The sequence below is a fragment of the Gossypium hirsutum genome, chromosome D04, assembly GCF_007990345.1.
Source record: "Gossypium hirsutum isolate 1008001.06 chromosome D04, Gossypium_hirsutum_v2.1, whole genome shotgun sequence".
NCBI lineage: Eukaryota > Viridiplantae > Streptophyta > Magnoliopsida > Malvales > Malvaceae > Gossypium > Gossypium hirsutum.
Window position 1 is genome coordinate 51,898,196 of NC_053440.1, and position 23,471 is coordinate 51,921,666.

Below are 23,471 nucleotides of genomic sequence, written 5' to 3' on the forward strand. Positions count from 1 at the left end.
TAATCTTTGTATTTTTTAATATTATTGAGTGTTTTTCTCTATCTCCCTCAAGTAGTGGTATCTGTATATTTATATGAAATGAATACTATTCATTGACATGACATGCTAGGTATGTATCATTCTCTGGACTCAACACGTATTTATATGATCTTATGCGTGTGTAACCTCGCAGGAGAGCAAGCTTGGCCTGCGAGCTCATTAGGATCTAGCCCAAATCCATTTGGGTTCTGGGTCGGTGATGATAATTATCCTAACAAATACATTTGAAATTTTAATCTTGACAAATCATGTGTAATATCATGTCGACTTTGGCCAATTTACCAATAAAAGCTTAATTTTTTATAAATTTACCGAAATGGGCTCGATATTTTATTATTTACCGGAATGGGCCATTTTCTGGCAAATCCCGTCCACGTCAGTGCGATGTCAGAGGACGTACCAGGAAATCACGGCCACGTCAGCAAAGCGCATTGACGTAGCCGTGATTTTATAAAAAATTATAAAAAAAGTAAAGCTTTTGTTGGTAAATTGGCCAGTACAAATAACAAAAACAATAGCAAAAATAATAGCAAAAACAACAGAAAAATAACAGCAGGAACAACAAGATAATTTTTATTAAAAATAATTAATTTATTTGGGTCGGGCCCTAGTTAAAAACTTTTACCTGAGGCTCGATCCGTTTAGAAAACGGGCCTCATTTTTTATTCAAACACATTTTTCGAATTTATATTTTTATTCAAATCCTACTATTTTTTGGGCGGACCTTCGACCCAAGCTAGACAACCCAAGCCATGATCAGGTCAATAATCGGAAGTTCGTTCAATTTGTACTTTCTTGTTGATCTTTTTACCTATTGCTTGAATGCTTTTCTTTTTCTTTTTTCTTTTCCTTAAAAAGAATTCCTTTTTACTATTAACCATCACCAATAGAAAATTTTTATCATCTGTTTTTAATCATTAATGTCATTATAATTAAAATTTATTTCATTATTTTTATTAATTGATAATTTTATAATTCTTATTTTTAAATCACTATGAATAATTGTGAAAGAACTTTTTGACCATTTAAAATTTTGACTCTAATTTTTTTTAAAAATTTCTCTCAATTTATTTTTTTTAACTTTATCGTCAATATGCTTTAGTCTTCCTTTCCACATTCTTTTGAAATATTTTATTTAATTATTTGCAATGCTTCCTCTCAACACCAAAATTGAGAGGAAATTTAGAGGAAATTGAGAGGAAATTTGAGAGAGGATTAATTTGTGAAAAAAAAAGGGGTGGGGTATTTATAGTTTTTTTGGACCATTGGGGGGGGGGGAATCGTGGCCACGTCAGCGCGCTTTGTTGACGTGGCCGCAATTTCCTGGCACGTCCCCTGACATCGCGCTGACGTGGACGCGATTTGCCAGAAAATGCCCATTCCGGTAAATAATAAAATACCGGGCCCATTTCGGTAATTTAAAAAAAAATCTTTTTTTGGTAAATTGCCTGTCGACTTCCTATTCTACATATTATTAAAAAAATCCAACTAATGGATTTAACGACTATTGTTTGCGTCAAGCTTTAAATTTTGAATTTCAAAAAGTATAGGGGCTAAAAACGATCCAATTAACCCTTAAAGAAAAAGAATGGTCCAGTTAGAAAAAAATGAACTAAATCTTCAACTTAAAGCATAGTACATGACTAATAGCATAATTTAACTAGAATGATTTAATTGCTACTATTTAAGTTAATACTAAAATTTCAAAATTTTAAAAAATACATGAACTAAATTTGATCAATTTGAAAAATATAAAGACTTAACCCATGACTTGTACATAATAAAAGGATTAATAACATAATTTAACCTAAATAACTCTTTATGATTATGTTATCTAAAGTATGAACACTATAGTTATTTGTTTGACAGTATAGAATTGAGGTTAAATAAAAAAATTAATTTTCGGAATAAAATTTAACCCATTTAACAAATGAATAATTTAATTTTATAATTTTATAATTGCACATGGATGAAGCTAGGGGGAATGGTAGAATTATTTTCTATTTTTAAAAAATATTAATATTTTAATTCAATACATTTTAGTCCATTGGTCAAATGATTTTTTTAAATTAATAATTTAATTTTAGCTATTTAATATATAATATATATTAACTTTCACTCTCTAAAATTTCCCAACCTCTTCGAAACAAAATTCATGACTTTATTGTACGTGTAAGCCTTTATCTTCCAGGTTATATTTTGATATTAAATATTCTTCCCCTCACTAATCATACCAGACAATGACTTGGAAGACATGTTACCAGATTCTATTTTAACATGCATAACCAATATGTGAGTTATGTTATTTTATTAAAAAATTTATCAATTTATTCACCAATTTTTTTTATCAATTTTTGTTTTTAAAAACGAGTTTTTATATGTCAATATGAGGTATACTGGAGGTACATATGGCATACCAAACATCACTATTCGATTATTTTATCAGCCACACAAGTTTTTAATAGTTTAAAGGGATGGTTTTTAACAAAATGATTAATTTACTATTTGATCTAACGTATAATGATTAATTTACTCATTTTTTGAACAGAGGAGAAAAAATACAATCTAACTCTAATACAATGGCCTCAATGGTACTTTTATCGATTGCCTTTTACACGTGGTTTTTATGAAATGCGATAATTTCTTGCTAGTATTAAAGATGGGGTTTATATATTGGTAGTATTTGTGAATTGCAATTTTACTAAGTTGGAGATTTAAATTTGTCACACCCATTTCATAATTGATCCTCAGGCCTCATCTTGCAAATATATTCATTTTTATTTGATGGAGCTCACTTAATCTAAAAAAAAAAATCTTTAACTTATCTCTCTTCTCTTATTCTTAAATGATTGTGTTACATCATAACTTTTAGATCAATTCATTAAGAGAAATTTGTTACTTCTGGTCACTTCTTAATAGGGGCAGAGTCAGGGGTTAAATTGTGCATATATGCCCTTTTTTTGTTAATTTGCCAAATAGACCCTTTTTTTTCAATATTTAGGGAAATAGGTCGATTTTGGAGAGAGTATGTAAAAACATGTCTAGCTGGACGAGCTTTTGCTGACATGTCAAGAAATCGAGCCCAGTTGGATGCGTTTTCTGAAAATTTCAAAGAAAACGCATCTACCTGGGCGCACTTTCTCTAACATGCATGTCAGCAAAAGCTCGTCTAGCTGGATGTGCTTTCTTGCCAATTGTGCTGAAAGCTCACCTAACTGGACTAGCTTTCCTGAGAACTGTGTGGAAGCTTGCTCAACTGGACGAGCTTTCCTGCCAACTGTGCAGAAAGTGCACTTAGTTGGGTGCGCTTTTCACACACACTCTCTCTTTAAAATCAGTCTATTTCTCTAAATCTTCAAAAAAAAAATGACCTATTTGGCTAATTAAAAAAATGACGACATATATGACTAATTTAACCGAGTTAGAGGCTAGTATCGGTCCAACCCCCTTAAAATAGAAAAGTTCTTTTTAATCTTTTTATCATCTATAAAATTTTAAATTAGTAATGACAAATTTACACACTTTTAACTATTCAAAAATGATAAAAATTTGATTTAATCTTCTAAAAATTATAAAAATATAAACTTTTGAAATAAAAAATTACAATTTTATTATGATAAAAATATACAACTTAATTTCACTCAATAAAACAAATTCTACAGAGTGCATTATACATAAATATTTTCAAATAACACACATTAGTTAAGCAAATCATTGTGTTCCATGCATCATGCATTACATAGATAAGCATATCATTACTTCCACTATTTTTCAATGATTAACCATGTGTTGTTTATGTCACATATATAGAAGGACACATTACTTTATAAAAGGAAGAAACATTAAAACAATTAAATGGACATAATGCATGCATATTATATTGAACACTACGTTAAACATTAAAATATGAGGAGACATAATCTTTTATTAAAGGGTGAGATTTGAACCTCATACGATGGTTTGATAATTAAGGATGCTCATCACTTCAAGTGTGGTTTGAGTTTGAGTCATACTAGTTGTTCGAGTTTTACCCTATTATTGTAGTTCACTAAAAATAAAATTAAAAGGGTGACATTTTGGATAGAATTGTTGGATTTACTGGGTAATTATTCAAATAAGTTCAAAAGTTTAACGTACTTGTGCTAATCACACGCCTAGCCCTAGATTTGGAAATCTAGGGTTCTATCCAGATTTTCTCCTTACATATTGATTAAATAGAACGAAATTGGGTAAAATCTTTATTCAACTGATCATAAAAAAAATGATGAGATTGCTGCGGAACCCCACACAATCACTATTGAAGCTGTTGAATTTCATTTATTGGAATGGTTGATTTCGCAATGATTCTCAATTCAATTTAAGGTTTGTCAAATGGAGGATATGGATTTTCGTTCTAGACACAATATAATATACTTTATATTAATTAAATTTAGTTCAGCTCGAAATATGAGTCTAAAATTTTATCTAACTCTATCTATATTTTTAAATAGCTAACTGGTCTATTCATATTATTTTTAAAAAAAAATTCACGATACGTTTATCTTTTTTTAGAGTTAGTGGCAAAGCTTTGATCTAAAGGTTAAAAAGGTAAATTTGTTATCATAATTTTCCTTTTGAAATGTATGATTCTATGTTATTGTGACTGAATCACAAGTAAATTTGTCACTTAATTTATTTAATTAATTTTGGTATTCGAATTTGTTTTTTATTAAAATTTATAGGAGGGTAAGATTGGCGGTGCAACTCGAGCGAGTACTCAAACCAACTCTAAGCTTTTTTTGGAAACAAAAATTACATGATTAATCTAAATGAAGTATATCCAGCTATAAGATATTGATAAATTTGCCCTTTTGTCCTATTAATGATTTAATGAATGTTTCAGTGTTTCCTCTGTTTTTGAATTATTATTTGTTTCCCAACTTCTGTTGGTTTATGGGAAAATGAGGAAAAGAAAATAAAAATGTTATATCTTAATTCAATCTGGAATCCGAAAAAACCCCACTTCTGAAGAAATTTTTTTATCTCCCTCTTTCCAAGAAAACCACTTTTTTCTCCGTACTCTAACCATGAAGAAAATGAACTAACCAACTCAGTTACCATCTAAGGGTGGGTTTGGATGGGCGGTGTGTTTACCTACGGTTAGTGTAAAAACAACGGAGGCAGTGAGATTAGATACTGTAGCGTGAGACAAAAAGTAAGCTAAACGCACCGCACCGCGCCCAACCGCCCATCCAAACCCACCCTAAATCATGCACCAACATAAACATAAACTTGTAGAAATTCAGGTAGTTTTTCTTTGATTTTCTCTTTGTCAATGGGATTTCACTGCTAAAAGCAACCACATTTCTATGGATGAATTGCAGGTTTATCTACACTCTCCTTGGCCTTGGTGTTACCCTGTGTTTGATCACATATTCGGGGCACGTTGCTGGCTGTTGCCTATATCTTGTATCCTTTTATCCAATCTTACTGAAATTTTGTTCTAAAAATGACAGTATTACTTTGTGGATTATTATATCTATATATCAATAACTAGCCCTTTGCTAATATGATTTTATTCTTCACTACTATGATAGTGAATACGTTTGCAGCTTCATGAACTCAAATCACAAGTTAATGGAGATGGTAAATTTGTTATTGACCTTCATTGCATTTTAGTACATGACATTATTGTTTTTGCTTCTTATGCTGGAGGCTGGAGTGACCACTGATGTGTTTTTCAGTCATGACTGGGAGAAGGTCTATAACTTCTGCATGTCTTATGAATATACATGTATATCATGCTTACAAAAACACTACCAGGACTTTCCAGTGGAACCAACTGAAAGTTTTAACAAGTTCGAAGATTTTGTCCGGTCGAACTTCGAATTTTGCAAGTGGATAGGCTTGTCTGTTGTGTTCATACAGGTATGTGTCTCGTCTTGGAATATGAGTGATAGTACATTGTGCATTTTATTTCACTTCAAGTGTTCACATATGTAGATGTGGGTATGGTAATAGGACCCTCTTTGAAATACATGAAAAACTTCAAAAAGAATTTGAACACTCGTGTTGCTCGTGTCAGATGCTTGTATCCAACACTCACACTCAAGTTCGTATCACTGGTAGAAGCAATTTCTTAAGTGCTTCTTGATGAGTTGTATGCTTCTTGTAAGTTTGGTTATCATATGCTTGAAAATACCTCTTTCCATTTACAGGGGGATTATGTGTGGTATCGGCAGTGCTACTTAAAGCTGTTGGACCATATCAAAATTATGAAAGTGACGATGATATTGATCCTGAGAGCATGCCATTACTAAAAAATGATGTTCACCCAACTTATGTTGTTGGCAGGCCTGTTTCTGGATCCAAAAGTATTGCCTGAAACATCTTTAGGTGATTGCTTCTTGGCGGTTTGGTAATGCAATTGGCGAGCCCCTTTTTCTTCTTTATTATTATTTTTATTTCCTTAAAAATCATTTATATATACATTTCATATGCATATTTTGGTGATATTTGTAAGCAAAACATTTTTGAGATTAATACATTTTATTTATAAAAACTCTATACGAGTTCTCTTGACTTAATATATGTCGACTTAAGATCAGATGGTACTAAAACAAGTTGCCTTAGCATGCGCCTTTAAGGCTCATATCAAGTACTGCTATTTTTGTTGAGGAAAGTGAGGATGAGCTCATTCACCTGCTCTGGAAGTTGTTCTTGAACAAAGTGATTCCCTTCTGGCATGAAAGTGATGTCCAGATTAGGCATAAACTGCTTCACTATCCCTTTCCTCATGTAATCTTCCATTCCTGGAAATTTCATAACATAATCCTTCTCCCCCATTATCAGCAATGATGGAGCTATCACTTTTGGGTTGGTTATACCACAATCCAATTGAATGCACCTGCAAAGTCCATAAGTCCCAGATTAAGGGTTAGAGATGAAGAATTGTCTACCAAGTTGGAAGTTCAGGGTTCAAAAGGGTCATAGCTAGCCAATTCACCTGTAGGGAACTTGCAGTGCATTTCGGAAACCAGAATTTTGATATGAAGTTGCATAGACATCAAGATCTTCCTCTGTGAACCATGGAGGCAATGGAGTTGATGGATCAACCAAATCCATTATCTCCTCATTGTCGCCGGCTACTTGTAACTCACTTCTGCAGAAGAGAATATAAATGTTTCTAACGACCGTCTTAACATCAAATCGGCCGAAATCAGCTTCTGCTCTTCCTGGTTCTGCCCATCTTGTAACGTAGAAGCCTTTAGGGAGGAGATCAAGTTGGATACCAAGAGAACCAGGTATGAGGAAAGGAATGCCCAGTGTTATGACACCTAACACCCTTTCAGGGTGGGTAACAGCTACCATGAATGCAGAAAATGCTCCAAAGTCCTTCCCAACAAGAAAAGCCTACATGTTTTCCCATATGGTTAATGTTAATTTGCATAATTAATGTATGGCTTAACTCAAAAAAGTTTATATTTTTTTTCATATTGATATCTAAACCATTTTTTTTCCAAATTAGTAATTTCTTGCTAACTCTAATTTTCTAAAAAAGTTTAACTTATAAATTAGTACCTAAATTATGTCCTTTTTCTTATTTCGATATCTAAACATCTTTTTTATCACGAGTGATACTTAAACTTTTTTATTCTAAATTAGTATTTTTATTAGTTTAAGAAGTCTATTTTAAAAAGACTCAATTAAAAATTGTCATGTGACAAAAAAAATGACAAAAAAAATATTTTTTCTTCTTTATATATATATATTCTTTCTTCTTCTTTTTTTCTTCTTATCTTGTACTTCTTATACGAGTCCGAGCATTTTAAGTTTCATGATTTTGAAAGGTTTTTAGAATCGGATTGATGATTAAACCAATCATGTCACCAGTTATTAATTTGATCGGTTTGTCTGGTTTGATCAAATGAATTATTAAAAATTAATATTTTTTTAAAAATAAAGCTAATTGGTTAAACCAATTTGTACCGGTTTACAGACCAATCAATTCACTCCCTATCTCTAGAGCGGTACTCCTATCGGTTCTTAGTCTAATCGGTCTGATTGGATTTGATTTAATCAATGAAGGAATTTTTTCTATCCATTAAGTTGAGCAAGCAAACAGTAAAATTTAATTACTAATTTATAGGATAATTTTTTTTAAACAAATTTAATGATTTGACTAATGGTTGTCCTAACCAAAGTACCAAATTGAAAATTGAGAAAAAAAACAAAGTAGTTTAGCTTCTGACCATAAAAAAGTTAATATTAGGGAAAATATATAATTTAATTAATAATTTAATATCAACATGGGAAAAAATATATAATTTAATTAACAATTTGTGGGTTAAGATAGATACAACATGGTTTTGAAACTACAGCTTTATATGGACAAAACAAATGAGCCAAATGTCTTGAATTTGGTATCAAGAATGAGTATGAAAAGGCATATTCTGCAAGGTCTGAAGAAGAATAGAAGAAGACGAACTTGATGATGGCCAAATGAAATTATCATTGAAGAACAGACATAAGAATTGCAATTCGAACTGAAGCATTTTCAGCAACTTAACCAATTCACATTTGTAAGCAATTAATTTGTGGTTATAATGAAGTAATGGTTACCTTATCAATGGCCAAGGAATCGAGAAGCGCAACAACTTCATCGGTAAGGTCATTGAAGTTAGCTTTTTCGGGCTCCGGTGGGTGGTCGGAGAGTCCATAGCCCCTGCAATCAAAAGCAACTGCTCGGAAGCCAGCATTAGCGACGGCAATCATCTGGTGCCTCCATGAATACCAAATTTCCGGGAAGCCATGTAGGAAAAGCACCACCTTAGGACCTGCACAACACCATTAATTATCCCATTATTTCCTATCAACCTTTTATATATATGTAAATAATATAGTTGACTTCAAACCTGTTCCAATCTGAGCCACATGAAGCTTTAATCCTTGCACTTGTACATGGCTGTGCTGAATCTTTTCCATTGTTTAATCAGAGGAAACTAACCGAGAAAGGGAACAAAGAGATGATCGGATGGGATTTGGGATGAGATTACTGGACTTCACAAAGAGTGATAATGGTGTCCTTTTAACAACTCACTACAAGCTATATATAGCTAATACAAAGAGTGATGATGGTGTCCTTTTAACAACTCACTACAAGGTATAGCTAATACAAGGACGTATCTTGCACATGGGAAAGCTGGAAAATTTTTTGTATTAAAATTAAGTAATATATTTTTACGAGAGTTAAAATATAATTTTATAATTTTATTAGTTTATATGTTTACAAATTTAAAAAATTTAAATTAAAATTTTAGTATTTTAGGATTAAAGTATAATGTTATCATTTACTAAATTAAAATCGTATAAAATTTAGAGTGTCAAAAATTAAATTTTACATTTTACGGAGTCGTGGCCTTACAAGGTTCTCTTGGTGTTGTCCTTGGTAGTAAACATGGTTTTGAGGACTGGATTAGTGATTGAAACCAATCAAATCATCAATTCTTTTTTAAAATGGATCAACTAGTCTAATTGATTCAAAACCAATTCAATTATAAAATAATATTATTTATTTATTAAGATTAAAAGTATATTTAAAATAAAATTAAAAAAATAGTGAGAAAACTTTGAAAAGTCAATGCATGCATGAGAAATAAATATAAATTAAATATGTTTACTTTTTCTCTTCATATCTTTTCATATCTAATAAAATATTATTTATATTCTTTTCAAATCTTTCAATATCTCTTATTTCTCTCTCAATTAAATCTATCAATTTCCCGAAAATTTATTTGATAAGTCGTTTCAAACACATAAGTTATAGACTCAATTAGAGGTAAGTGTTCAATCAAATCGAATCGAATAAATTTTTTTTGAGTTAATTGGGTTGATGAATTATATTTATCATCATAACTCAATTGAAATTTTCTCGAATCGAGTCGAGTGAAATTGAATCCGAATTAAATATATTTGTTCGAGTTAAATTATTTGTTTAGAAAATAAAATAAGGGAAAAAATCTCAAAAGGGATGCTTTTTTGGGGGGTCATTATGATGATATTTTTCATGTTTGAATCTTGAAACCAGAAAGTTAAAATCTCCAAAAAGAATTCGAGTTGATTTGATTAACTCAATTCGAATAATTCAAAGTTCAATTCTTTTTTTCGATTTTTTCGAATCGAATCGAATTTTGCTTACTAGACTCAACCAATTAAATTTTTATCGTTTTAAATTTTTTTCCATGTCATCATTACATGTAGGCAAAATAATCAAATCCCATAGTATTTTTTAGGGTAAATTACACGAATAGTCACTCAACTTGGGGTAACTGACAAAACAGTCACTCAGGTTTCAATTCAGTCACTCAACTTTCGAAAAAAATAATAAAATAGTCACTATTATTATCGAAAAGTGACAAATCAGTCACTCATTAACATTTTTCGTTACAAACCTAATGGGACAGGTGATGTGGCCAATTAACTTGCCACGTTGGACAAGGCAAAGTTAGTGACTATTTTTTTCGTCCTTTTTTTCGTTTTTAATAAATGGCCCAATATTTTTTGTTTTACTTTTTACTTAAATGACCCAATATGTTTATACTTCTTCTTCTCCATCCCAAGAATCTTGTTGTCGATGCCTCCGCCACAACCATTTTTGGCGTCACCATTGTTGACCTCCAAATCACTACCACCTCATCTCTATCATCCATTCAACAATCAACAATCTAGATCAAAAGATGTTTGGAAAGCACCTAAGAAGAGCTCACCTTGTTCAAGCCTTGAAGAAAAAATGGTTCCTGCTAGAGAAAAAAAGAACTAAGGAATGGGAAGTGATGGAGAAATTCAACTGGGTTGAACTTGTTGAAAGGGAACTCAAGATTGAGCAGGTTGTTGGCATCAAGAGATTCGTGCAAAGCAACAAAGGCAGAGTTGTTGGCATCGTGGAATTGATCAAGAGAGAAAGAGTTAGGGGAAGAGTAAAGGAAGGTTGGGAGAAGGGATTGTTTGGAAGAATTTGAAAGCAAAGCCATTGCTGCAAAATTTGAGAAAACAAAAAACATGTTGAAACTTTACCCATCTATATGACCATTTACCCATCTATTTGAGAATAAAAAACATGTCAAAAATTTGAGAAATCAAAATACCCCCATCTACCATCTTCATTGTTAGATATAGATGAAATTTTGGCCACCACTTCTTCTCTGTGAGGCTTTCTTCTCCTCTATAGACGAAATCAAAATTTGAGAAACCCAAATGAGACTTTGAATTGATGGATTCTAGGGATTTGAAAGTGGGTTTAAGGAGCTTTGAAGGTAATGGTGATACGCCGTTGGTGATGAGTGGAGCTTTGAAGATAATGGTGATACACCGTTGGTGATGAGTGGAGCTTTGGAAATTTTCTTTTCTTTTTCTTCTTTGCTTTTTTTTCCTTTTACTATCCAACCCAACTAGGGTTTTAAATTGGGGTCTTTTACACAGTAGGTGTAACACCCCTAACCCGTATCCGTCGCCAGATTAGGGTTATGAGGCATTACCGAACAAAACATAGTTCATCACGATCATTTATTACAATTCATACACAATTTACCATTTATGTCCATACCTAGATAACCATCCAATAACTTATAAAACATATTCGTACTTTGCCATCACAAACCGTACCTAAACAACCACTATGCAAGCAATCACTTATACATAATTTAGTTTATGGGAATATATGCATTATAGTAAAAACACATCCATCAACTAAATCGTTACTCATCCAAAACATATAACCAATACACCATACATATATATCGCGAAACATACTTCCCAAAATGAGCTTATACTATGACCGAGTATACACAAACATTAACATCATTATCAAGCCATTTCCGCATGGCCACATATATACAGATCAAAAGAACCATATCGAAACTAGCCTATACATGAACTCGAAAGTACAAACTTTTAAAGTACCAAAATAGCGATCGATAGTGTAACGATGTTCCTAGATGATCCCTGAACTCGAGCTAGCTTTCAAAATCTATAAAACAATAATAAGACACACAAAGCAAGCTTTGAAAGCTTAATAAATCATAAGCAATTAATTCAACACGAGAACATATATAATTTAATTCAAAATAGGCTGAAATTTAGCTAATATCATATATTTATAAAATCATTTAATTCATATATTCCAAATTACCATATTAAATCACTTCACTTACCTTTTTTTTTCAATAAACATATAAACCTCATACGTACCCGAGCCATTCAGCTCAAATTCACATTCGGATTTGTTAACTACATAGAAATTATATAAAGATTGTACAATGCCATATCTCGGATATGGTCTTACATGTTAACGCATATTGATGCCACTGTCCCAAACAGGGTCTTATACGAATCATATACGATGCCAATGTCCCAGACATGGTCTTACACGAAATCACACCGCAAAAGTTCTAATATCATGTCATCAATATCAAATACATTTTCTAAGGTTCATTCAGAGCTATAGACTTCTTAATTAAATCATTTCATGCACGAAACCAGTCATCCAATGCTCAAATCAATTCAGCAATATATATTCATATACGAACAAAATTTGGCAATGTATATCTATATACAAATCAATTCGACAATGTACAACCATATACGAATCAAGTTCGGCAATGTATAATCATATACAAATTAAATTCAACAATATATAACCATATACAAATCAATTCGGCAACTTATATCCATATACAATTCAATTTCAACAATGTATAACCATGTACAAATTAATTTCAGCAATATATAATAATATAAAAATCACTTCGACTACTTATATCCATATACAATTCAATGTCAACAATGTATAACCATATACAAATTAATTTCAGCAATGTACAACCATATACGAATCAATTCGGCAACTTATATTCATATACAATTCAATTTCAACAATGTATAACCATATACAAATTAATTTCAGCTATGTACAATTATATACAAATCAATTCGGCAACTTATATCCATATATAATTCAATTTCAATAATGTATAACCATGTACAAATTAATTTCAGCAATGTATAATCATATACAAATCAATTCGACAACTTATATCATATACAATTCAATTTCAACAATGTATAACCATATACAAATTAATTTCAGCAATGTACAATCATATACAAATCAATTCGGCAACTTATATCCATATGCAAATCAATTTCGACAACGTATAACTATAAACAATTCGAATTCTGCAATATATAAAACAATCAAATTTGACAATGTATATCTATAATTAATCAAATTCAGCAATTTATAAAACGTATACATTTAAATTCAAAAATATTTATTTACTTATGAACTTACCTCATTCGGAAACGAACTGATCAAAACAACTATTCGATAACTTTCAACTTTCCCCGATCTAACTCCGATTTCTTTCTTTCTTGATCTAAATCAATTAAAATTTAACTTATTCAAAAACATATTCATTCAATTTTATCCAAAAACACATAAATGGGCATTTTGCACTTTAGCCCTTAACATTTCACATTTTCACAATTTAGTCCCTATTTCAAAACAACATAAAATACTCAAAATTTCATTTAATCCATGTTTTGCTGAATATTCCTTAGGTCCCTAGCAGCCCATTAATTCCATTTATTTCACATTTTAACCCCTCAATTTACAAATTTCACAATTTAATCCTTAATAAGCATTTTTATCAAAAATCATTTAGTAAAACATGATAATCTAACATCAAATATTTATTTTTCATCATAAAAAAAAACATCAAGCTATCATCAATGGAAACTCACAAATTCATCAACCAATCCAAAAATTAAGGCATGGGCTAGCTAGAATATGAAGCAACGATCTCAAAAACATAAAAATCATTAAAAACAAAACAAAAATCACTTACATGCAAGCTAGAGATTGAACCGCATGCTTCAAAGCCCTATATGTGTTCTTTATTCTTCAATTTCGGTGGAGAAAAAAGATGAATGAAATAAAATGGCTTTTGTTTTATTAATTTTAACCTTAATTACCTATTTACCTTTATACCCTTTTAAAACTTTAATAATTTCCATAAAACCAAACTCATAAATGTCCACTAACACAAAAAAGGTATAATTACCACCTAATTTCTCTTATATTAAGGTTTTATAGCCATTTAGTGCATTTAACTTATAGAACTCAAGTTTTGCACTTTACGCGATTTAGTCCTCTTTATCGAATTAAGCATGCAAACGATAAAATTATTTCACGAAAATTTCACACATATTAACTCACATGCTGTAAACACATAAAATAATATTAAAAAAATTTTATAACTTCGGATTTGTGGTTACAAAACTACTATTCCGATTTAGCTAAAATCAGACTGTTACAGTAGGATGCCATGTCACTTTTCCCTTACGTCTGTAATGGAAAATGGTTAAAATGATTGTTTTGTTATTTTTTGAAATTTGAATGACTGAATTGAAACTTGAGTGACTATTTTGTTAGCTACCCCGAAGTTGAGTAACTATTGGTGTAATTTACCCTTTTTTTAACCCTAGCATTTTTTAATCAATTTCTTGAAAGGTGTTTTAGAACTTCATTTTATTTCAATTTTTTTTCTCAATTATCTATGATCATATTTTATACTAATTTCATAAGTGAAATGCTTTGATGAAGTGTTCACTAATATTTCTATCTATGATCAAGTGTTTTTGCAATCAATATTGAAGATCTTAATTCTTAAGGCCATGATAAGTGGGTTCTGATGATATATGTAGAACTCATCTAAAGCCTATATTTAGGAAAGGAAACATTTCTTCAAGTGCATATGATTGTGTAGAGAATTATGTTCGGAGATTGAATTATTGAAAAAGAGAAAGGATATGGAAAACAAGAAACGAGATTAAATATGGAGATTTTTCATATTTCATATTTCAAAATTCAAGTTTAATTTTTAACATTGCTAAATTCATTTTGTTGAATTTTTTAATGTGACATTTTTGAAATAAAAAAAAACTTACTTAATAACCATATAATTAAAAAATGACTTTGTAATTAACTTGAATTTAACAAAAAGGATTTAACAATGTTAACCGTTGGACCTAAATTTTGAAATCTAATAGTAAAGGGACTAAATTTCATGAAATAAAAGTAGAGGAACTAAACTCCTAATTTTTAAAAAATATAGTGCTGTATGGCACATTTTAACATTTCTTTAATTATTTTTTCATTTTCTTTTTGTGTTGGATTCAAAATAATTTTGAGCTTCTTGAAAATTGGGCCTATTAGGCTTCTTTTCCAGCTTGGCTCAACATGGAGAAGCCCATTTAAAAAAAAAAACTTATTCAACCAATTTTTTACAAGTCTTCCCCGTTTAAAGTTCAACTGCAATTTTTCTCATTTACCAATCTAAATAATTTTTTACTAGTGTTTGAACTGGCTACTCGACTGGTTTTCGGTCTAGTCAATCATCCCGTTCAAACAAGTTTTGTGGTAAGTCATATTGTACTATCTGTAATGACCTGAAAGTCAATGGTATCGAAAAGTGTGGTTTCGGGACTTTGTTTCTGTGAACTAGATCATAAATATTTACGAAGCTTGTTAAGAGTGAATTGAATTTTGAATAGGTAATTTTATCGAAATAGTGTTTAACCAGTGGACAAGGACTAAATCGCGTAAGTGATTAAAGTAAGAATTATTAATAAATTACAATTAGAATTTAATATATAAGACTTATAAAATAAATAAACCATTATATAAGAATATATATGTGGCCGGTTAAAATTTAGTATTATATATATTTTATATTATTAATTTTAGTTAAATTTAAAAAATAGTAATAAAATAAAAACAAATGAAATTAAAAGAAATTTAAAAGATGATATTAGTTGATTGAAAGAGAAACATTATTATCTTTTCATCCAAAATATTTCAAAGCAAAATAAAAAAGGAGAGGACGCACGACTAGGTTTTTAAAGTTTCAAACTTTAAATTGGTTAGTTCAATTTAGTCATTTTCTTGTAAATTTTTTGTTTATAGAATCCCGGTACTTCGAACTAGTTGACCCATGTCAAAATTTTTAGAACTGTTAAAGATTTAGGATGTTACCATTGTTGAACATTTGGAGTTTGAGGTGTTATTTTGATAAATTTTAAGTTTAGAATTGATAAAAAGGACTAGATTGTAAAGTCAATTGTTAAATTTGTGCAATAGGGGCTAAAATGCACAAATTTTGAATTTGGTGGTAGATATGTGAAATAGGAAGTTAAATTAGGCCTAGAGTGAAAATGGTATAAAAATTTGAGGTTAAATATGAAAGTTATGTTAGTCTCGGTTTTAGGGACTAAATCAAATAAAATTTCAAATTTGCATAAATTAGAAATTGAATGTGAAATTGGATTTGTATTGATAATTTATTATGTTTATTTTAATCTGTAACTAACATCAACCCGGATTCCTTGAAAAAGAAAGAAAAAGACAAAGTTGATGACGAATAACTTGGAGTTTATGGTTTGTGTTTCTATAATCTGAACTAACTTGTAATTGTTGCATTTTGATTTGGTTATGCATGGTAAGAATATCAGGTGAGGTTCCTTGTTCAATTGGTTTGAATTGATTGATGATTATAGGGACTAAATTGATTATATGTAAAAAAATGCGTATATTTATATAAATATGGAAATTGAATACAAAATGAGATATTTGATGCTGCCATATGTTTGAATGAATGAGTTCATGATTAAAGTGATGTGAATTGAGTTATTAAATGATATTGAAAAATGAATTGAACACCCTATTAACTATTTGGGCAGAGTCAGATATAGTTGGCATGCCATAGAATAGAAAGAGTTCAGGGTTACTTCGACTACGAGTCAATGAGGCACTAGGTGCCAATTTGCTTCAGTTTAACCGATGAGACATTAGGTGTCAAACTTATTTATAGCATTGGGCGCAACTACTTGCCTCGGATTTATCACGTAAGGCACTGGGTGCCAAACTAGTTTGTTGGTTGAATTCGTGTATCTGTCCAAGTCCAAGTTGTGTTAATAGGGAAATAAATAGTGAAATCGAAATAATGATTTTGAAATGGCAATGCTATTGAAATATGGAATGAAATGAAATGTGAAATGGAATATGAAATAGTGGATTGGACTATGAATATTGATTGTATTTGTTAAATGAACACTTGAAATGAGAATTTGAGATGAAATGTGCCATTACATTAGTTGAATTTGCAAATGACTTTTGAAATGTGATTGTTTTGTCTTAATATTGGTAAAATGAGCATATTGAGATTAATGACTATGTGAATTAGCCTATTGAGTTTACATATTGCATATTATATTTATTAAATTTATGCATCATTATGAATTATATTATGTTTTAAATGTTCGGATTATAGAAATACCATTGAGTTATACTCAGTGCATGGTTTTGTTTTCCGTGCGCAGGTTAGGTACTTAAAGAATCAATGATCGACTCAGCATCCAGCAGTAATCCCAAACTCAAGTGTTGGTAAATTATTCTTTTGGTCTTGGCATGTACCTAGGAATATTTTTATACTTATAATGGTCATTATATGTTTGGTTGGCATTTTGAAGGCTATGTATATATATATGTATGCATGTGATGTTAATGGTATTATTGTTGATGACTTGTTAGGTTCTTTTGTTTTATGTCTAATGTTTAAATGGATGAGATAATATCATGGTATGCATTGTGTTTTGATTAATGCTTGGATGTGAATGATAAATGATATACTTTTAGGTTATGTTTAGGGATGTTTTGGTAAGTTAATGCTTAATGTTTGAGATTGATTAAATGGTTAATTGGTGCTTAAGAAGTTGAAGATGAGTATATCATTTAGTAACTATTGAGGTTTTATTTGTATGCTCTTTTGGTTGTGTTAGAATGATGAAAATTGTTGAGGTGCCTTGAAAGCATATTGGTGCATTTGTATATATCCATTTGGTTAGCTTTGAATTGTTGATTGATGTGCCACTGGTGGCGTATTGGTTAGGCACTTAGGATGGTGATTATAAATGATGAAATTAGCTTTTTTTGATTGCTTTTGGAATGGTTGATTGTGTTTTAAAATGGATGACTTGTAGCTTAAGTGAAGCATGTTAATTACAAGCACACACGGCCTGACACATGGTTTGGAGACACGGTCGTGTGGCCTGTAAATTTTGGTAATTTTTGTTGCATACGGTCTTAGAGAGTTACACAGTTTGGCCACACAGCCATGTTCTAAAGTCACATGGGTCGTGCTTTGTCATACGGTCTACCCACACGGTTGTGTGACCCCAATTTCACACGGCATTAGGTTGTTACACGGTTTGCTCACACGACCATGTGACTTTAGAACATGGCTGTGTGGCCAAACTCTTCCACACGGCTGTGTGTCCCTTGTTTCTAATTTTTTCCCAACTTTCTGTTTTTAATTTAAATCGATCCTTATTCATTTTCAAATTGTTTTTTAGGCTTTTGTATACTCAATATTTACTTGAAATAGACTGAATAACGTATTATACATGCTTGTATGTGTTTATTTAATATTTATTTGATTTTTTTCATTAATATATTGTATGAAATTATTTGGTAATTGTTTGTAACATCTCATTACTTGAGTTTGGCAATCGGACCGAGTAAGGGGTGTTATATTGTTAAAAAGAGAGTTTAGGGTTAAACCTTAAAGATCATTGTTGAGAGAGTAGCTTTAAAATGAACACTGAAAATATTAGTCTTTTTAAATTGTAAAATGGACATGGAGAAGATACATTTGTTATACAACTGATTATAGAAAAGATATAATGAATAAAGAAAAAGTTATGCACCATTATGCAACTTGTTATAAAAAGTTATAATGACAAATCTAACTTTTAATCTTTAAAGTTTTTATCAATTTGACCCTTATTTTTGCTTCTCTCAACCTTTCAATTTTGTCAAATTAGGCAAATTCTTTTACAATTTAAAGGCCCATTTTGAAATTGCACCAAACGTTGATGTAACAGCCACGTGACAGGCAAACTGTGTTTCATTGTTGGTGTAGCACTAATATGTCTTATATGTCTCATTACTAAATAATATAAAATATAAAATATAAAATATAAAATATAAAAAATATAAAAGATTAATGGAATTCTTTAAAATTTTAAATTTAATCAAATTATAGACATTATTTTTTTAAAATACATTAAAATATGTTATAAAAATTTAAATTACAAAAAATAATTTTTTATTTTTTTTAAATTTAAAATTTTAAAAGATGTTTCATATTTTTAAGAATGAGTTAATTGCACCAAAAGCCCCCAAACTATGACTATCATTCTAAACTTGCCCCCGAACTTCGAAACGTTTTAATTTCATCTCCAAACTATTGATGTTATATTGACCAAGTCCTTCCATCAATGAAACAATTAATTTAACCATTAAATGTCACATAAAATCTTATGTGATATAATTTAAAACGAAAATTTTAAGGGAAAGTAAATTGTTGCAACATAACTTTTAAAATTAAAAACTAAAAATAAAGTAAAATTGAAAAAAGAGAGAGTGAACAATAGTTTCTGTAAAAGCTTCGAAAATTTCAAACCAATACTTTTATAATGTCCATTTTTATTTAAAATTTTAATTTTAAATTATGTCACATAAGATTTAACGTCTCATTTAATGGTTAAATTAACGATTTTAGTAATAGAAGGGCCTTATTAATATAACATTGATAGTTTGAGGTTGTAATTAGAATGTTTTAAAGTTTGAGGATCAATTTAAAATAAAGATCATAGTTTAAGGATGTTGGTGCAATTAACTCTTTACAAATTTTAAAAATAATATGAGGTAAAAGATTTTATTCTTCATAATTTTGAATGTTTTAAATTTTTTTTTTTAAAATTGTAAGGATTTTATTTTATTTTTATAAATTGTCTGACAAATGAATCAAAGAGAAGATAGAAGTGAGAATTGGGATGAGATTATAAGACTTCACAAAAGAATGGTGATGATGGTGTCCTTTTAACCACACACAACCAAAAAATATGTTTCCTTTTAAGGGTGGGTTTACATGGGTGGTGTGTTTAACCGCGGTTTGTGTAAAAATAACGGTGGCGATGAGATTAGATAGTAACGATACTGTAGTGTGAAACAAAAAGGAAGCTAAATGCATCGCATTGCATCTTACCCCATCACCCATCCAAACCCACCCTAAGTCACATTATTATTGAGAGGGTAATCTCGAAACCAACACTAAAAATGTTAGTCTTTATTTATTGTAAAATGGACACGAAGAAGATATTAGTCCCCAACAAAGAAAAAAAAGGGTCTCGTCCTGCTATAAGACTGATTATAGAAAAGATAATGATAAATTAAACCTTTAAAATAAAAGTTTTGCATCATTATATAATTTGTTATAAAAAATAATAATAACAAATTTAACCCTTAATCTTTAAGTTCTTTTATCAATTTAACTCTTACTCTCTTTTATTTTTTGCTTTAATTGGCTCTTTATCTTTTCATTTTGTTAAATTAAACAAATTCCTTTACAATTTAAAGGCCTAGTTAGAAATTGCACTAAATGTTGATGTGGCATTTAGCGTGATAGTTAATGTGTATTTCGTTGACACTGAATTAATTAAATAAATATTTTTTAAGTTGTAAAAACATTTATATTAATATAATTATAAGAATTAAATAAATTAAAAACAATAAACTTGAAAGAAAAAAAAAAGCCCTGGAGCCATTAAAAGTCTATATATAGACAGGTGTCCATCAATGAACCCATTTTGGGGATTTTTCTTTTCCATATATAGGTATAGATTATATATATAAAATACTTATATTTATATAACTTTTTATAACTTAATAATTGTATTATATCAAATTTAACATTTTCATCCATTTGTATTCACATCATGTTCAATATTATTAGCTATGATAAAAGGGAAAAAAAATGGTAACCTATATTCAATAAAAAAATAGTATTTTATGAAATATATGTAAAAAAAATAATTAAAACGTTTTTAATTATTAAATTGTATAGTACGAAATAAAAAGCTTGATTTTTTTATGAGATAATGATTTATTTGACCCTTCAATTTCATAAAAAATTTCGTTTTAGCTCTCTATTTAATTTTTCATCTTTTTTAGCCCTTAAACTTACATTTTTTTTATCAAACCACCTCAAAATGGATAGAAAAGTTAACATTTTTAACTTTGCTAACGTAGCATACACATGGAAGATACGTTAACATTTAATTAATTTTTAAAATTTTTAAAATTTCAAAAAATAAATTTATTAAAAAGTATAAAATTATAAAAAAATTTGAAATTTAAAAAATTAATTAAATATTGAATCATGACAATCTACATGGCAATCCATGTGTATGCCACATCAGCAAAATTAACAAATGTTAAAATTTCCATTCATTTTAGAGTGATTTGACAAAAAAAATAAATATTGAAGGAATAAAAAACATACTTGTATTTTTTCTATACATAAATTAATGGTTTATTTGAAATGTTTGCTGGATATATTTTTAGGACATTAAAATGGTTATATTACGATTTCTTAAAAAAAAACTAAAATAATTTATTCATAATATAGAGCATTTTATTCCTAAAATTAATATAGCAAATAAGATCCAAATACATATAAAGTTTAGAGAATAACAAGGCAAGTTGCCTTGGCATGGCATGGCTCATATCAAATACTGCTAGTTTTTGGTGAGGAAAGAGAGGATGAGCTCATTAACCTGCTCTGGCAGTTGTTCTTGAACAAAGTGATTCCCTTCTGACATAAAAATGATGTCCAGATTAGGCATAAACTGCTTCACTATCCCTTTCCTAATGTAATCTTCCATTCCTGGGGATTTCATAACATAATCCTTCTCCCCCATTATCAGCAATGATGGAGCTATCACTTTCGGGTTGTTTATACCACAATCCAATTGCATGCACCTGCAAAGTCCATAAGTCCCAGATTAAGGGTTAGAAATGAAGAATTGTCTACCAAGTTGAAAGTTAAGGGTTCAAAAGGTTCATAGCTAGCCATTTTACCTGTAGGGAACTTGCAGTGCAGTTCGGAAACCAGAATTTTGATATAAAGTTGCATAGACATCAAGATCTTCCTCTGTGAACCATGGAGGCAATGGAGTTGATGGATCAACCAAGTCCATTATCTCCTCATTGTCGCCGGCTACTTGTAAGTCACTTCTGCAGAAGAGAATGTAAATGTTTCTAACGACCGTCTTAACATCAAATCGGCCGAAATCAGCTTCAGCTCTTCCTGGTTCTGCCCATCTTATAACGTAGTAGCCTTTAGGGAGGAGATCAAATTGGACACCAAGAGGACCAGGTATGAGGAAAGGAACGCCTAGTGTTATGACACCTAACACCCTTTCAGGGTGGGTAACAGCTACCGTGAATGCAGGAAATGCTCCAAAGTCCTTCCCAACAAGAAAAGCCTACATGTTTCCTTATATGATTAAAGTTAATGTATAAATTACAACAAATAAGCCAAATGTCTTGTATTTGGTATGAAGAATTGAGTATGAAAAGGCATATTCTGCAAGGCAAGAAGAACAATAGAAGAAGACAAACAAACAAGAAAAAAGAAGGGTTATTGAAGAAATGGTTACCTTATCAATGGCCAAGGAGTCGAGAAGGGCCACAATATCATCGGCAAGGTCATTGAAGTTAGCTCTTTCGGGCTCCGGTGGATGATCGGAGAGTCCATAGCCCCTGAAATCAAAAGCAACTGCTCGATAGCCAGCATTAGCCATAGCAATCATCTGGTGCCTCCATGAGTACCAAATTTCCGGGAAGCCATGCAGGAAAAGCACCACCTTAGGACCTGCACAACACCATTAGTTATCCCATTATTTCCTATCAATACATATATATATATTGGGTTCAAACCTGTTCCAGTCTGTACCACATGAAGCTTTAATCCTCGCACTTGGACATGGCTGTGCTGAATCTTTTCCATTGTTTAATCAAAGGAAACTAACTGAAAGGAAACAGAGAGAAGATGGGGTGGGAATTGGATTGAGATTATTGGACTTCACAAAGAGTGATGATGATGTATATATCTCCTTTTTTAAGTCACATTGTACTGTTGAATCTTGGACATTATTGTTGAGAGGTAACTATTAGGGTGATTTTAGATGGGTGGTGTATATCGTGCAATGTGTTTAGCTTATTTTTTATCTTATGCTATAATATCGTTACAATATTTAATTTTACTGTCATCACTATTTTTACACTAATCACAAGTTAATATTTTACTCATCAAAATCTACCCTTAATCTTTGTAAAATTTACACGAAAAAGATAAATCGGTTCCCCAACACACAATAAAAGTTCTGCTCACTATTAGACCGGTTATAGAAAAGATGGTGACAAATTTAATCCCTTTAAGTAAAAGTTTTAATAATTCTTTGACGTCGTTTTCACATCATGTTCAATATTA

At 30.5% G+C, this 23,471-nt stretch overlaps 3 protein-coding genes across 3 annotated transcripts; 1 reads left to right on the top strand and 2 right to left on the bottom strand.

The window, feature by feature from the left end:
• The first annotated feature begins 3,186 nt into the window (after positions 1 to 3,186).
• On the top strand, positions 3,187 to 6,418 carry LOC107898103 (tetraspanin-19). Its single transcript, XM_016823649.2, has 5 exons — positions 3,187 to 3,341; positions 5,403 to 5,487; positions 5,698 to 5,778; positions 5,842 to 5,950; positions 6,237 to 6,418. The coding sequence occupies exons 1-5, from the start codon at positions 3,187 to 3,189 to the stop codon at positions 6,401 to 6,403; spliced, it is 597 nt and encodes a 198-aa protein (XP_016679138.1). The 3' UTR covers positions 6,404 to 6,418.
• A 130-nt stretch (positions 6,419 to 6,548) lies between these two features.
• LOC107898947 (bifunctional epoxide hydrolase 2) lies at positions 6,549 to 9,113 on the bottom strand. The gene is made up of 4 exons (XM_016824525.2): positions 8,934 to 9,113; positions 8,641 to 8,855; positions 7,025 to 7,431; positions 6,549 to 6,925 (listed from the first exon to the last, which is right to left on the bottom strand). Exons 1-4 carry the CDS (start codon positions 9,001 to 9,003, stop codon positions 6,673 to 6,675), a joined length of 945 nt encoding a protein of 314 aa, XP_016680014.1. The 5' UTR covers positions 9,004 to 9,113; the 3' UTR covers positions 6,549 to 6,672.
• Positions 9,114 to 21,589: 12,476 nt separating this feature from the next.
• On the bottom strand, positions 21,590 to 23,170 carry LOC107898948 (bifunctional epoxide hydrolase 2). Its single transcript, XM_016824526.2, has 4 exons — positions 22,919 to 23,170; positions 22,639 to 22,853; positions 22,058 to 22,464; positions 21,590 to 21,958 (listed from the first exon to the last, which is right to left on the bottom strand). Exons 1-4 carry the CDS (start codon positions 22,986 to 22,988, stop codon positions 21,715 to 21,717), a joined length of 936 nt encoding a protein of 311 aa, XP_016680015.2. The 5' UTR covers positions 22,989 to 23,170; the 3' UTR covers positions 21,590 to 21,714.
• Positions 23,171 to 23,471: the final 301 nt, after the last annotated feature.